Below are 15843 nucleotides of genomic sequence, written 5' to 3'. Positions count from 1 at the left end.
CTGGCTTGTTCCACCTAAGCTAACACCCTAGGAATTCCCCCAAAGTGTGCCGAGAGCTCACACAGAGTAGTGTGGTGCGAGGCATAGCACTGGACTGTCTGGTTGCAGAAGAAGCTGAACCAGGTTTGATGGAAGAGTATAGCTGCCTCCTATTCCATGCATGTTTCTGTCAGACTTGAGTCATGGTCCTTGTTTTCAGGTGCAGTTTTCCAATAGCATTAACATTTCAGGAAAACAAAATATTAATGAAGTTCATAATACTGCTGAGAAGCAACAAATCTTAATACTCAAAGAACTTTTTTCTCCTCCAGACTGAATGCAATTTTACTGAACACTGAATATTAGTATTAATGAATACTACTGAATGTTAGTTCCATGTTCAATATTAGTTCAGTTAGTTCAATTAGTTCTTAACCTGGGCCCATGTGTGAATTGCCTGAGACATTCATATAAGCCTTCAGCTGACAGCTGTTGTTATGGGAGAATTTTCTATGAATCCCAGCTTCAGGCAGTGGGACAGAGCCCACGTTCCTCTCCCTGCCTTGGAGACTGGGTTGCTCTTGTAATCTGATGTTCCTACATAATGGGCCCAAAGCCGATTAAATGATGCAGGTATAAATGATTCTGGGGACTTGCCTCCATGTGGGCCTAGGTCATTCCCTCTCCAAGGCTGGTGCGTGTCCTCTGGTTTCACACCATATTAAGTAGAGTGTCCGTTATGGACACATAACAAAATATTTCTGTAGAGATGCTACTGACCAATTAGTTATACTGAAATGTTCTGTTATTTGGGTGCTTGGTGTCAGGTTCAGCTTATTGCAAAGCTGAAACAAAGCCTGGTTGCTTTTTTGCAGAGGAACTATGGCAGATAATGAGAATCTCTGCCTCTAGCCCAGAAAAGTGGACTATCAGGTCTTTCATTATACCTAATTTTTAATTTAGATGTCTCTTTAAAGGCTAAACTCATCTGCAATGTTAATTTTTGGAAGGGACCGTTCAAGTCCTCAAAACTAATCTTAAAATATAAAGGTGAGGGCAAGATTAGAACGCTACAACTGTGTTGCCTGTTGCGTTAGTGTCTTGCATCAAACATCAGAGCATTGTTTTTGCAGTCTCCTGCAAAATCGTAAATGCACGTTGGTACAGTTGCAAGGCAGGCTTCAGGTTGCCCTTTTGAGTGCAACCTCTCAGATGGCAGGGTTTGTGCTGTTCGCTTTTACAAGGTAAAACCTCACGTTTTTTTTCCTCTCCTTTGTGGCTTTTCCATTTTTCACTCAGTGGGTGTGTGAAACTAGACACTTGCAAATCTTTCCATTATAAATGGCCTTTGTAAAACAAAACAAAACAAAATGAGCTTGTTTGTGAGCTTTTCTGAGAGGATTTAAGAACAGCAGAGTGCATGCTGCTTTGTCTCACCCAGAAGTCTCACCGCTTACACAGATTGAGCCTGCCTGCTGTATATCAGACAACCTTTCTATCTTGATGCAGTTTCCTCCAAACTGCTATTTTCTTTTCCTCTTTGCAATCCTGTCAATGTTTTGATTTTTTACCTCCTCAAACCCCAGTCTTTTGCCTATCCCTATCTAAACTGTCCTACAGTGGGACGCTGCAGCCAAAGTAGTGAAAATTAACAGTTCTGGCATGGTGGCTGAGCAACTCCTGTGTCTTTCCTTCATGGCGATGGCTTCGTTTTTCCTTCCTGACTGCTTTTTCCAGGCAGCCTCCTATTGAATTAAGCCTGGGTATCCATACAGCAAGCACCCACTAAGCAGGGCGGACTGTGGTCTTTATAAACCATTGCACAGCTCCTCCAGAGAATCATCCCAAATGTTTCTCTAGAGATTTTTAGGCTCAAGACAAATGGGTGAAACTTGAGCAGCCTGTTTGTGTGCATGCGCCTGTGTGTGTAAACGCGACAGGGTTCTGACTGCACCACTTCTGCCCTGTGTTGCTCTAGGTATCCTACCCACGACTGTGCTGGGCCAGGTTCGTGCCCCTGATGATGATGATTGGGATCACAAAATCTACCAATTTGAAGGAAAAACATCAAGGTATTTGCAAAAAAAGAAATTGGGTGAAATGAAAGAAAACCTTCTTCCCCGCACACACAAAAATGTAGACCATATTTAAACTATCTTTTTTGAAGACAAGTGTGCAAAAGCATTTGTTGATTACAAGTTTGTTTGTAGCTCTCCGAAAGCCCTCCTGGCTATGGTAGCACAATAAATGCTGCATGCCAAGCTCATCCATTCCCTGTTGCTCAGTGGGCCAGTGGTTTCTAATGAGCCTTTTCTGCTGCAGCACCACTGCAAATGCCCTGTTTACAGTCCCTTTGTGAGGGAACATATCAGCTGTCTCTGATAATTTTCACACACACAAAAAAAAAGTGGGTCAGAAAAACATGAAGGATAATTACTGCATCTCAGCTGTAACTTTTCACAGCTTTTTCCTTGCCTTAACTCCTCTTACAGGCACTTTATCCTTAATGATAACTCAGGATTGCTGACTATTAAAGAAGGAACCCCCCCAGGAGTTTACAATATGAGAGTTAGAGTCATTGATGGTGTCTGGCCAGATGTGGTCTCAACTGTAAAGGTTACAGTGAAGGAAATCAAAGGTGATGCCCTTTATAATGCTGGATCTATACAAATAAAAGGTAAGCAATGTGAAGTACATTTAGAATTGTAATGCTGAAACCTGCCTCTTTAACATTATTGCTATGTTACTGAGAAGTCTAGTGCTGCTAAACTTAGATAAGAGTTAATAGCTTTCTACATGATGGCTTGAAAATGTATCTTTGTTTGGATAGTCTTCCGATGCTTTATAGGGATGCACATCCAGGGAAGAAAAAAGACGACAGGAAATGCTGGATTGATGCAAAAGTCACAGGCGTGAGATTTCTATTCCAACCTTGCAACTAAACAGCAGTTCATATGAAGGAGAGAAAAAAAAAAAAAAAAAAAGAAATTTCTTTGAACAACTGGCCTGAAATTACTTCAATCTTTGTGGACGACTAAAATCTTCTTAAACGTGGTTCTGATTTAAAAGAATTGTCAGAAAGCTTCAAAACACAAATCTTGTGGCAGAATCCAGCAAGGAACATTTCAGAGTCTAAAAACGAATACACTGGTGGATTTGCTATTGAGTACTTTTTCTGCAATGTTAGTAGTGTGTTCTGTGGTGCCCCTCTCTTTTATTGCTTTAACAGTTGTAGCCTCCAATGTATGTGTTTGTCAGGATTTAAAATTCTATTGCAGATATCACTCCAGAGGAGTTCATATCCCAGTTCCCTGAAAAAGACAGTAAATACCACCAGATGAAGAAGCTCATTGCAGAAATTGTATCAGCCCAACTGGAAAATGTTCACATTTTCAGTGTATTAAAAAGCCCAAGTCAGACTCGAGGGATTGATGTTTGGTTTGCAGTTTATGGTCCACCCTATTACAAGGCAGAAAAACTGAATGGCAACGTCGCGGTATCCAGAGCACGGGTAAGTGTGTTTAATTTGTATGAAATCACATCATCTAGTTATTAAATCACATCATCTAGCTATTGTGTCCTTTCAAACAAGGTACGTTGCCAAGTGAATGTGCGTGTTTAGAGTGACTGATTGAACGGGTTGTGTGTAAGAAAAATGGACCACTCTATTCAGTATAATCAAACAGTTCTTTAGCACTTTGATTAAAATTTCAAATATGAATGTTTTAAAAAACAGCCTGTAAATGCATATTGAGTCACACTAACACACTGAGTTAACTTTCAGAAACGTGAACATATTTTTTTTCTGTTGACTGTAAAAACAGTTTAAAAGATGTGTTTGGCTCTTTGTTTCTACATGTCTTAAGGTTTTGATTTATATTCTTCTACACAGAAGCGAAACTCATAAATCTGGGTTCAGTCAAAAGTCCAGCTTTACGATTTAAGAAGGCAAAGTAGTAAAATAACCATTCCACAATAGCAAAACAGCTTGGAAATGTAAAATTAAAGTAAAATTCCTGCCCCTTGTGCAAAAAAAAAAAAAAAGCTGCTAATAGCTAAATTCACTCCTTGCTGTATTTGACACGTGTGCGTGGGTACACATAGATTGGAATACAGTAATGTTTGCAATCAGTCCTGCATTAATAACCGACTTGCCAGTAAAGGTATTTCTGCAATGCACAACACCTGCCTTTCTTTCCAAATCTTTTTAAGACAAAAGTCCAAATTAAAAACAGACTCCAGATACGACGTAGATAATCTCCCGAAGCTAAAAGTAATTGCGATTTATTCACTCTACTTATGATTAATTTCCCTGGATTTTTGTCCTTGAAACATTCACTCACACTATAATTGACTTAGACTAGGGCTTTTGGCATAGCAGATACCAGGCTGAACTGCCTGTGGCTGGTCAGAGCGAGGTAGATGTTGGAAACAAGTGGTGCAGCAACCAGTTTTGAGAATAAATTAAGACCATGGCTGCCACTGGTAATTTGTGTGTTTCCTCCCTATGAAGAAAATCAGATGAATACAAATAATTGTTCTCCACAGCTGGAAAGCATCTTGGATATAAATATCACCCAAGTTGGCATCGATGCGTGTGCGACTGCGAACTGCTCTCACAGCACGGGCTGCATGAGCAAGTCCGAGCAGAGCCACGTGCCCTCGGTGGCCTCGGCGGGGAGCGCTTCGCTGGTGTCGGTGACGGTCATGAGCAGCGCCCTGTGCGGCTGCGCCGCGCGGGAGGGCCCTCGTCCCTCCTGCTCCGCGCACCGGGCAAACCCGTGCCTCAACGGGGGCACGTGTGTGGACGGCGATTTGGGCTACAGGTTGGTGACGCTTGTGTGGCGTTCGGGCGAGGCGCGTCTGTGAGGATGGGAGCTCTGTGGAGGAGCTGGCCTCTCTGTGGAGACCCGGGGGTGTTGGGCTCGCAGCGTCCTGGAGGGCTGCGCTGCTTCCCCTGCTTGTGTTCCTGCAGCCTACGCAGATGTTACTCAACATGGAATCGTTAAGGTTGGAAGGGACCTCTAGAGGTCATCTAGTCCAAGCCCCCGGCACACGCAAGGTCACCTAGAGCACGTGGCACAGGACTGCGTCCAAGTGGGTTTTGAAGATCTCCAGAGAAGGAGATTCCACATCTTAACTGTGTCACTTACTTCTTCCCCATGTTCCTTGCCCCCTTTTTTTTTTCCTCAGAAAAGGGCACATCACAAGCAAAAATAGCATGAAGGTTAAACCAAGATGGGATTGTAGTAGCTATGCATGAACCTGGCACCATTTTGGAAAGCAAAACCTAAGCACATTTGCTTCAAAGAAATATCCCTACATAGGAAAGCAGAAATAACTGTCTAGCAGCTCTTATTGGGGGTGTTAGGACTCAGACTGAAGCTGCAGAAGTCCTTGATGTGGTAAAAGTCTAAATGAGTCCCAATTGCTGTTTGGATGTGACCAACCAGGGAAGTTTTGCTGCCCTGGAAATGCTTGGCAGTGTGTTCTGTCACCCATCATTTCCTCAGTTTTAAGTCTTTTGCTCTATTTTCCATCTTTTCATGAATAATCTTTTTTTTTCCCTGACTAGCTCTTCTTAGTCTGCTCTCATTAGATGCTGGCAAACTATGGGAAATAAAAAAAGGAATAGGTGCCCAGCTGTTCTCCCTTTCTATTTCCTTTGTCATTTCTGTTGCTCCTTTGGTTTCCCTCTTACAGTGCTTGTTGTTGTCCTGCTGTGCTCACTCTTTGTTCATTTTTGAGTCACTAATGTTAACAAATAAAGACTGCACCCTGGACATCAATTCTTCCTAGTATAAAGGAAATGAGCCAGTAAGTGCCTCTCATCCCTCCTCTTACTTCTTCTGGATGGGCAAAGCCAACATTTACTGGTTTCTTTTGCCTTCTTGCACCCTTCCATGGTTTCGCTGTCAAGATTATGAAGTCTTTTTAATCAAGCTGGTAATTAGGCCTAATGAAATGTTGTTTTTTAATTCTACTAAAGAGAACAGAAGTTTCCAGGTGCTTTCTGTACTCCGAAGGCTTGATTATTTATTCATGAAATTATTCATGCACAGACATAGTGTGATTTGGTGTTTGTGTACAAAGAAATCATTAGAACATTTTGTGACTGAGGTGCTTTACTAGTGCTTATTTAACTCATATTAGTGCCTGAGCCACCTGGGCTGCTGTGGCTAGAGTGGGGAGTTCTGCTGCAGGAAAGGTCCTCATGAGTTCTGCTTGGAAAGTGAAAATTATTATTATTATTATTATTTTTTCAGGTGCAAATGTCCTGCAAATTTCCATGGACCAGACTGCCAGCAGACAAAACACAGCTTCACAGGCCATGGTTATGCCTGGTTCCCTCCTCTTAAGCCTTGCTTTGAGAGCCGTATCTCCTTAGAGTTCATCACTGATGTGTCTGATGGCCTTCTGCTGTACCAGGGACCAGTGGCACGCGGACAGCCTGGAGAAAAGGAAAATTTCATTGCATTAGGTTAAAAACTTAAGAAATATTTTTCTTTGTGTTTGTGTGACTTGGAATTCTGCTTACAGTTAATAGGGTTTTTAAATAGTTTGGAAAGTTATTCTCAAAAAAACAAGGAGAATGTTGAATAATTTGCCAGGATTCCCAGGCTGTTTCTCGTCACTTACTAGAAGCTGCATTTTTTAAATTAAGTTCCTTCCCCTGTCTAAAGACCACCTCAGACTGGAATCTGGGACATGGAGTTTGCCTGGGTTGCTGTGGGGAAATGCTTATCCAAGCAGTCTTTCCTTGCAGAGCTCTCGGGGGGTGTCCCGTCGCTCACTGTGAAGCACAGCTCTGGGGACCTTCTCCTGCAGCTGTCACGAAACGTTAACGTTGCAGATCACCGCTGGCACAATATAAAAATCATACACGACGGAAAGGCAAGTGTAAACAGGGACAATCCTGTGGGAGCACTGGTCATGGATCTAGTTATCCCTTCAGAATCCTTTCTAGCTTCCTTAGAGCTCTCCAATCGCTCGTCACTGCAGCAGTGTGAATTAAAGTTTGTCTGCTCAGGCTTCCTCTTAATCTCGAGGTAGCGCATCACGACAAGGCCTTGAACAGTCACATCCAGCTCTGAAGTGAGCCCTGCTTTTTTGGTGTAATAAGTTTGTCTAGTAATCAGACCACAGACTTGTGATAGCCCAGAAAGGCAAACACAAATTTGTTTCTGGACTGATGGAGTGAAACGTCCTTTATTTCTGTGAGCAGGAAGCTCTGGCCCAGCGAATGAGTTTAGACAGATGTACTTTTGTGTAAGAGGAACTTCTTGCTTTCCTGCTGATCCAGTGCTGGTGAAGGCATCTGCTGGTTTGCTCTTTCCTCTGCCCCATGGGACAGGTTGAGGGTATGTCAGGATCTGGGATGGGGAACCGGCAGAAACCTCTAATGAAATCTTGTCTTCTTTTTAATGTCTCAGTGACTTGACCTTCTCTGGTAGGTCCCTTAGTTATATGTTATGTGCAGTAACCTGATTAGTAGCCTGGTAGTGTTTTATTATTTTAATTAACTTCCCTACGTTTTAATTTCTAGTTACTATCCTCCCTTCTGCTTCCTGAAATAAAATATGTAATTAAATGTATTGCTGTCTCCTGATGCAATTCAGTAATGCCTTTCTCCAGAAAGTGAAGCTGATTCTTGACCACTGCATAAATGTCTCAGTTAGAGACAGTAGCAGAATCACTAAGAAGATCTCCCAAATGGATCTGGCCGCCTGTGAAGCCTCTAAAGAGACTGTGGGAATTCAGAGGTAAAAATCATGAACAACATGACCTGGAAACATAAGCACTGAAGAAAAAAGGGAAGGGGAGATGAGGGAAAATAAAATCAGCCAAGTTTTGTATTTACATGTCACTAATTCTTGCTTTCACTGGCTTCCCATCAGCATGGGTGGTCTCTTCAGTGGTCAGCAGCCCCTGCAGTTGGGTGGAGTTAAGAAGACTTTTCCCTTCTCCAGTTCCCAGAAGCACTTCCGAGGCTTTGTTGGCTGCATCCGCAATGTCATTGTGGACAGCAAGGTAGGGCTGCCCGGAGCGCTCCTGGGCTTGCTGGGGCCAGCAGCGGCCACCTGACGTGGTGTTTCTATTGCCTCTTCCAGGTCTATGACCTGGAGCACCCTGCAGAGTCCCTAAACAGTGCTCCTGGGTGCGTCCTGACGGATGAAATGTGCCGGGGAGCCAGGCTGGCCTCCTGTGGTGCCCATGGCAAGTGTGTTGCTGGCTGGGATTTCTTTCACTGTGACTGTTCCCCAGGATATGCTGGACCTGCATGTGACAAAGGTACCATAAGTTAGGGGAGAGAATCAGTGGTGGGAATCTGCGGGAACAGGCATCAAAACAGACTGCTGCAAGTTTGCAGGATGTGGAACTGAGTGGCTTAGCAGTGCCATATTGCACTCTGAGTGGGATTTAGACCTGCAGCAATGTAAGGATCCTTCTGGCTCTTGCTGAATTTGGATTGCTTTGCTTTGAGGAGGAAGCAAGTGGTCAGATGGGTTGTTTTGTATTGTTCTTACATCACCTCATTTCTCAATAATGAAAGATGAAGCATTTTGCATTAGTATTCTTCCTCTGGCTGCACAGATCATAAAATGAAATTTAATGGACATGGTACTATTTGTCATCCTTGTGGTGCTGGTAAGAGTGACTAGATGCCAGCTTGGGACAGGGCAGATCCTGGTTAGTTCTCCCTGTGAAACCTGAGGATACATCCCTTAATTCCCCCAGGGACAGTTTTCCATCTATGAAAGGAGGATAATTGCATTTCCCTCTGTCCCTGCGGTGACCTTAAGCTTGTGAAACGCCTTTAGACCACAGTAATAGGTTTATGTAAGGACATATCAGACTAGTTCCAGCAAATGTGTTATCCTGTACACAAAAATCAGCAGGAAACATGCATCAGAGAACAAAAACTTGCAAGAGGGGATAATGAAAAACCTCAGAGGCATTGTTAAAAAGTGCAAAATTTTAGCAATCCAGAAATTTAATAAATACATTTGTTGATGTTTGAAGTGCTCCCAGCAGCCCAGGGCCATGTTCAGGGCACAGGGGCATGTGCTTGAAGTTGGCTTCCTAATGCAGTATGTTCAGCAGCTCTCCATGCAGACTCACAGCCACTGCTGTGAAATACATGGGAAGTCAGATGTGAATTGCAGTATTATTGGAGCTTCACCTGTCCTGTTCTCCATCTACATGCAAGGTACAAATGATGGGGCTGGTGATAACAGTCTGTAATGAACACTTGTGCCCAATAAATCTGGAGCTTTGTGCAGTGTTTGAAGAGAATTACCCCTCTCAGTTTTCACAGAATCACAGAATGGTTGAGGTGGGAAGGGACCTCTAGAGATTGCCTATTCCAACCCCCCTGCTCCAGCAGGGACACCTAGAGCACGTGGCACAGGGTGGCATCCAAGCGGGGTTTGAAGATCTTCTGGAGAAGGAAAGTGGCATTAAAGGTGCACATTTTCTAGAGTAAAGGCTATTAACCACAGACCAACTGAAGGAAACACTAGATTCTAAATCTTTTTATCTTCAGATCAAAGCCAAATACTTTACTGGAAGATATATTTCAGATTTTAAATAAATAAGGTTATTGGGTAGTATAGGAGTATTTGGGTGAATGTGCCGCCTGTGACAGGCAGAATATTGGAGACATTTCCAAATCTTTATGTATGCCCAAATTCTGTATTTTGTTTATATTTTTTTTTATTTTTTCTCTTAATTCCCTTGGGTGGAATTTCCTTTCAGAGGCAGTGGTTGCTTCCCATGACATTTCGCTATGCTGGAGTTCCTTAATAGCCAGATTTCTGCCATTCAGAATCAGTAAATCTTAAACTGTGGAGATTTCCTGAGATTTCCTGTTCGTTTGTTGTGTTTAGCACTTCCAGAATGGGCCTTTGGAAGGGATAGCTGGATCCACTACGAGCCAAGAAGCAGCCTGAGCACCCGCAGCACCCACATCCAGCTCATGGTGCGCACCCGCATCGCCCACGGCACCCTGCTCAGCCTGGCCGCTGCGCGTGGCCGTGGACACATCCGGCTGGAGGTGATCCATCCAAAAGCTGTTCTGCTTAAGCGCTCGTAATCTGCCACAACAGTAGGACAGAAGAGAAAAAGATACTTTTTTTTTTTTCTGATTAAAGACAGCCATTCCTCAATGTAATAGAGACCAAACATTTTCCACATGAGAACAACTGCTCTCGTTTGTGCTGCCCTTCTCAGAAATAAAAAGCACAGCCAGAACAGTGTTTCTTGGATGCAAGACAATATAGTAATAGCTTTTTGTAGCATGAGTGCTAGTTCCCAAAAGTGCAGGTGAGTGCATGGGATACATGTGGAAGAGTGTTTGGTCTAGCTTGCATTTTCTCTGCTTCAGTCTCTGGCTGTAAAATTTCTGCCTACATTTTTGTTTCTGTTGTGCATTATATTAGCCAAGTAGAGACTAATTATTCCAACTATAACTGGAGGGTCAGCTAAGAAGACCTAGAGATGAGAAAGGGAGGAAACTGATGATAAAACTCATTTTTCTTAGAGAGAAGCCTGTAGGGAAGAAAGCAAGTAATTCCTAGACCTGTAGTTTGTTCTTCTAACTTTTATCTTGCAGTAAAGAATCTTATGGCATGTTTAAAAACAAGAGTGCCATTTCTATTCCATTTCTTGAGTCTGTCCACTATCCCTACATTCAGATTTTCATTTCTATTGCAAGTAAAGGCCTCTATCATCTTCTTTTAGGTGGTTGGGGGTTCCTTCAGTGTAAACTTCAGCTTGGAGGACAAAAATTACTCCCTGAGGATGAGCACCTTGCGTATAAACAATGGCCAGTGGGTCCTGCTGACCATGGAGCGCTACAACAACGAATTTACCCTGCGTGTTAATGATGGTGGAGGTGATCAAGAAGTGACCTCTGTCTTGGGTACAAACAGGTGGTTTGAAATGGATTGGACAAGCATTGTGCTAGGAAACCGCCTTCCCAACCTTTCGGAGAGTGACTTCCAAGGTAAGAGATATGATGAGGGGATTAAAATGTATGAGTGGAATCTTCAGGGGTATTGGAGAGTCTAAAATGCAAGCAGGAATTCCAATGGAGACCGAATCCCATCTCCTCTACTGGGGAATTAAGAGCTAATGCTCTACTCTGTTTGACATTATGTTTAGTCCTAGTAAAGATGCGAGATTTTGTGTAAAAAAATAGCACTTCAAGTTTTAATTAATGATCCCAGGTCATGCTGGGATTTTCACTCTCTTTTTGACTGGGAAAGGCTTAAGGAGCAGACCCAACATTTTTTAGTAGGAGGGTAAAGATATGAAGGCATATTCTCCCTCCATTTTGTCCAGCGCAGGTGTTGGGACTTTATAGCTCAACAGAAGGCAGCTTTTCCATTATGTTCCTTCTCATTTAGTCCAACTTTTATGATTGTATTTTTAAAGCTAGCTTAATTTAATGAAGGTATTCTAGTGCTTAGCCCAGTTCTGCTAAATCATTGCACTGGCACAAACAAGCTGTCCTAGAGGAGCAGATCTGTCCTAGAGGAGCAGATCTGTCAAGAAATCAGGACACCAGGTGCTCTGTAGTTTTTCTAAAATAAAACAGATAAGTAGTATAAGGTGCTTTTGAAGCTGTTCAGCCCATGCAGCATTTTCAAGGGCTCCTGCTGGTTACGTGTTGGGGCAAGACGTGCAGGGGGTGTTGGGAACACGATGTCTATGTGTGTCTGTGCACTCCCCTGCTCTGGCACAGGCTGCATGCGCGACGTGCAGCTCGACGGCCGCCCGCTCCTCGTGGAAGGCCAGAGCTCGGAGCTGGCCCTCGTTCGGAGGCGACAGGGCGTCACGATGGGCTGCCACTCCACTGCCTGCAGCGGCCAGCCCTGCTACAGCCCCTTCTTCTGCGTAGACCTGTGGAGAAAGTACGAGTGCCGGTACGTGAAGCCTTTGCTTTCCCTTGGGTGCCTGGGGAGCTCTTTCTTCCCAGCCTTGGTCAGGTGAATTGCTGTTAACGGTGAAACTCCCTCCTGCTGCTGGTCAGAAGGGGCATCTCAAGGACAAATCCTGTTCTCTATCTCATCTCCTATTGCAGCCAAACTTGCAGTTTCCTCTAAGTCTGGTATGGAACCTATTTACTTCACTGTTTTCCCATGGTTAGAAGATCCACAGGCCAGGGAGGCAATGAAATACTCTTTGAGTAAAAGGAGCATTGCAAAAGCCTTAATCTGTGTTTCTGTATTTCTATACACACACACATATTCATGTGTGTCTATACATACACTCTCTAAAGAAGCTGAAATTAATAATACATTGTGTAAAATAAAGAGCTTTTCAAAATGACTGTCACAAAACTGGTTTCTAAAACTGGCTGCCCAAGATCAGAACCAGAGCCCTCCAGCCTGGTACTGTGTTCAATAAGATTCTTGCAGAAGACCCAACCTTTGATGAAAATTACCAACGTATTAAAATATGCAAATGAAAATATAGGCATTTTTCTTTAAAAGACTGGGAAGAGGTGCTTGTGCCATTTAAATTCCTCCAGGTCAGCCAAAATTAGATTAAGTTGTGTCATGGCTGGAGAGAGGAGCGTGAAAGAGGCTATGAGATAGAAGAGAGTCTTAAAGACACCTCAGGACACTCCTCTCTTGAGCTCACTTGTAAAAGAACAATTTGAAGGGATTACTCCATTTATTCCCTAGTACTGAAGTTTCTGCCCTTTGGAGAGTTGACAGCAGGTCTCGTGCTCCCTGAGTATTCCTGCAGTGCCTCTCCAAATTGCTATCAGAAGAAAATACTTCTCTGCAGGCTGAAGTCCTGGAAGACAAGATGGGTCATTCTCCACAGGACAATGACCTCTTTTTCCCAAAGCTCCACTTGAACACTGCCAAACTTGCACTAAGTGCCTGCTAGCCTGTTTCCCTTTGGCTTATTTCCTGTTAGGCCTTTCACACCCTTCTGTAAAAAGAGCTTCACTGTTAGTTTTAAAGAAATAAATGAAAGAAATAAATCTACACAAAGAAGCACACAACTCCAGGTGTTGCTCCGGCCTAAAAGGTATCCTGTGCTTTTTTGTTTGTTTTGTTCAGGTGTCCAGCTGGGAAAGTCGAAGTGACGGATAACCTTACAGGGCTCAGACACTGCACCTCCTCGCCGTGTGGACACTGGACCTGTAGGAATGGGGGCACCTGTGTGGCCCAATCCCAAGACAAGACTATCTGCCAGTGCCCCGATGGGTACAAGGGAAGGTGGTGTGAAATTAGTCAGGTGAAAGCAGGAAGACCAGTTGGACTCAGCTCTGGCTCTATTCTGGCAATCAGCATGTGCCTCCTTGTCTTTCTAGGTAGGAAGCAAATTTGCTGGATTGTTTTTGTTTGCTTGTTTTTTAGTATTATTTTCATCATGTACGTTCCTCCACTGAGTAAAGTCTGCTTTACTCCTTGGATACTGTGACCAGCACTTAATTTTTTTCCAGAGATCACCAATTGGGGTTCATTTGAGGATGCTAAGAGACAGGCAGCACATGGTTACAGTTTGCTTGCTTAAAGCAAGTTCAAGCATATTTAGAATTTCCCTTTTCCAGAATCACTTATTTTCACTCCTTCTTACATACTTTCCATCTGTGTGTGCAAATAAATGTGAATCCATTTTCTTCTGAAACAACCCTCACGTGTGTACTATGTAGCACCTACAACTGCTGTGTGCTGTTCACATGCTAGGAAGGAGGAGCACTTTCTCCAGAGATTTTATAATCTCTCTGGTCATGTGAATGAGGCAAACTTCATTAAGAATGCAGGATCAAAAAAGGAATTCTCAAAAAGTGTCCAGTTTTAGATGTACTTTGGTTGAAATAATAATATGCCACAAAATTGCCTGTTTCCCATATTGATAATGAAAAACTGCATACACATCTCAGAATAGTAAAGTTTCCAATGACTATATTACACTTGTAACCTTCATTAAAACAGTGTTTTACTTACTTTGGGTATCTTATTTACTCAGGATTGGTGAAAGGCCAGAGACTGGCCAAAATGCCTTCCATTTAAATGGATTCCTTTAGGTAAGTAAAATACCCTTTTAATGAAGTTTATGATGTAATATATATATATAAAAATAAATATAGATGATTCTTTACCTTCCTGAAAATAACTTGCATATACACTAATAATTATGCATTTCTTACGTGGGAATTTGCTTTTAAAATAATAGTTGATTTGATGATATCTCAGGAGTCATATAACTGTCTTTGTCGTATGTCGTACTTTGTCATATGTCAAAAACAAATATGTATATTCATTTTTTCTAGCTCTCCTGGTCTCCTACACAGTGTGGAGTCAGTGGGGAACCTCAGGGTTTCGGAAGGGAGGAATTTACCACATTCCTGAAGAGCGTGAAAGCTGGGAGGATGTTAGAGAAAATGTCTTCAATTATAACGAGGAAGGAGGAGGAGAGCGTGACCAGGTATGAAGAAGCTCCAGTTCAGTCTTTGCAAACCAAATGTCTCCTTTCCTTGCTTTCCTAGACCTCTATTTATTTTTTTTTATTGCCCTCACCCAATTGTTCTTTTTGTTCAACTGTTTTAACAACTTTAAAAATATATATTTTATTACAATCTGATCTGTAGTTTTCATAAGGGGAAAATGTGGTCACCTTTTAAGGGGCCACCCTGGGGACAGCGCAGTACTTTGTACTTTGTCCACAGCATCTTAGTTTAGCTGAAGTCTCAACGTTCAAAGGCAAGTGGTATGATTGGATCTAGTTCCTCTGAACTAGCCCCACTCTTCTCCTCGGGTAGTAGAAGACTCGCAGAATCTGGTTTTGTGTTACATTGAGTTTAAAATATTTTGGGGAACATGTTTTCTTTCATTTTTTTTCTGATATTTGCATCCTTTCTTTCAGGATGCATATGATATAGATGAACTGAAGAAACCTCTCCGAAACGTTCCCCACTTCTCCTTGCGGGCAGCTGCTCTGCATTCCAGGACACCCACCGGCCCAAAGAGAGACTCGCTCCCAAACCGTTCCCATCAAAAACAGCCAGAAGCTGTTACCAGCGTCCCAGATTTCAAGGAATATGTATCTCAAATTGTCTGGAAGGCAGACAATGATCTACGGAGTCTCCCAGCTGACACTCTTCATTATTACTGCTTAGAAGGGCAGTGCTCTCTAGCAGGGAGCCTTAGTTCCCTAGACTCCGTTAGTGATGATGATGATCTAAATTACGATTTCCTCCAAGAGTGGGGGCCAAAGTTTGACAGGCTTAAAGAACTCTACCAGCCCTCAGATGGATATTTGTGACAGGAGCTAAAGGAACTCAGAGCATTGCCTCGATATACGGACACTTCTTTTACATTAAAATATGTTGGTTTTTTTATATATATATATTTGAGCTAAATCAATTATTTGATGCAAACTTAGTAGCAATAGTATGAAATACTCACTTTTTCTAGAAGTAACAATCTGCACAGTCTTTTTATATGTTCTGTATAAATAGTTATTCAAAAATAGAAGTTCAAAGGCTTTTAATGTATGAGTTTTCTTGAAAACATTGAAATGTAGAATTTGTATCAAATAGTATGAAAGCAAGTATAGGATTTGTATTGAATAGTGTAGTAATAATAATAGTGTAATAATATCCCTTTTCATTTGTGGGGACCACAGTATATTACTAGAGATGGATGCAAGAACTTGAATTATCTTCTCACTAGTATAAACATGATTCCTACCATGTAGATAGCAATGGGTGGGACATTTTTTAAACTGCATTCATTTTAGATTGTGAACTCACAATTATAAATATTAAATAGAAAACATTTTAAATTTATGTTCCTCTCCTCAACTTTTGTTTTTTTAACTCTAATCTCTCCCAAA

The 15843-nt window shown here is 42.4% G+C and overlaps 1 protein-coding gene across 1 annotated transcript in view; it reads left to right on the top strand.

Annotated features, from left to right (window-relative positions):
- LOC104581239 (neural-cadherin) overlaps positions 1-15339 on the top strand; it is a 34467-nt gene extending 19128 nt beyond the window's left edge. Inside the window, exons 18-32 of the mRNA XM_088533583.1 lie at positions 1958-2051; positions 2472-2656; positions 3258-3490; positions 4528-4805; positions 6246-6460; positions 6746-6873; positions 7615-7742; positions 7878-8010; positions 8091-8271; positions 9870-10036; positions 10723-10987; positions 11729-11909; positions 13062-13315; positions 14279-14433; positions 14872-15339. Coding sequence (XP_088389709.1) covers positions 1958-2051; positions 2472-2656; positions 3258-3490; positions 4528-4805; positions 6246-6460; positions 6746-6873; positions 7615-7742; positions 7878-8010; positions 8091-8271; positions 9870-10036; positions 10723-10987; positions 11729-11909; positions 13062-13315; positions 14279-14433; positions 14872-15270 — 2996 coding nt within the window. The 3' untranslated portion in view covers positions 15271-15339. The remainder of the gene's footprint in view (positions 1-1957; positions 2052-2471; positions 2657-3257; positions 3491-4527; positions 4806-6245; positions 6461-6745; positions 6874-7614; positions 7743-7877; positions 8011-8090; positions 8272-9869; positions 10037-10722; positions 10988-11728; positions 11910-13061; positions 13316-14278; positions 14434-14871) is intronic.
- Positions 15340-15843: the final 504 nt, after the last annotated feature.

Source organism: Tinamus guttatus, unplaced genomic scaffold (assembly GCF_059628265.1).
Source record: "Tinamus guttatus ecotype Peru unplaced genomic scaffold, ASM5962826v1 Tinamus_guttatus_pri_ptg000510l, whole genome shotgun sequence".
Taxonomy (NCBI): Eukaryota; Metazoa; Chordata; class Aves; order Tinamiformes; family Tinamidae; genus Tinamus; species Tinamus guttatus.
The sequence above is the reverse complement of the archived record's forward strand: the minus strand, read 5'-3'. Positions and strand labels throughout refer to the sequence as shown.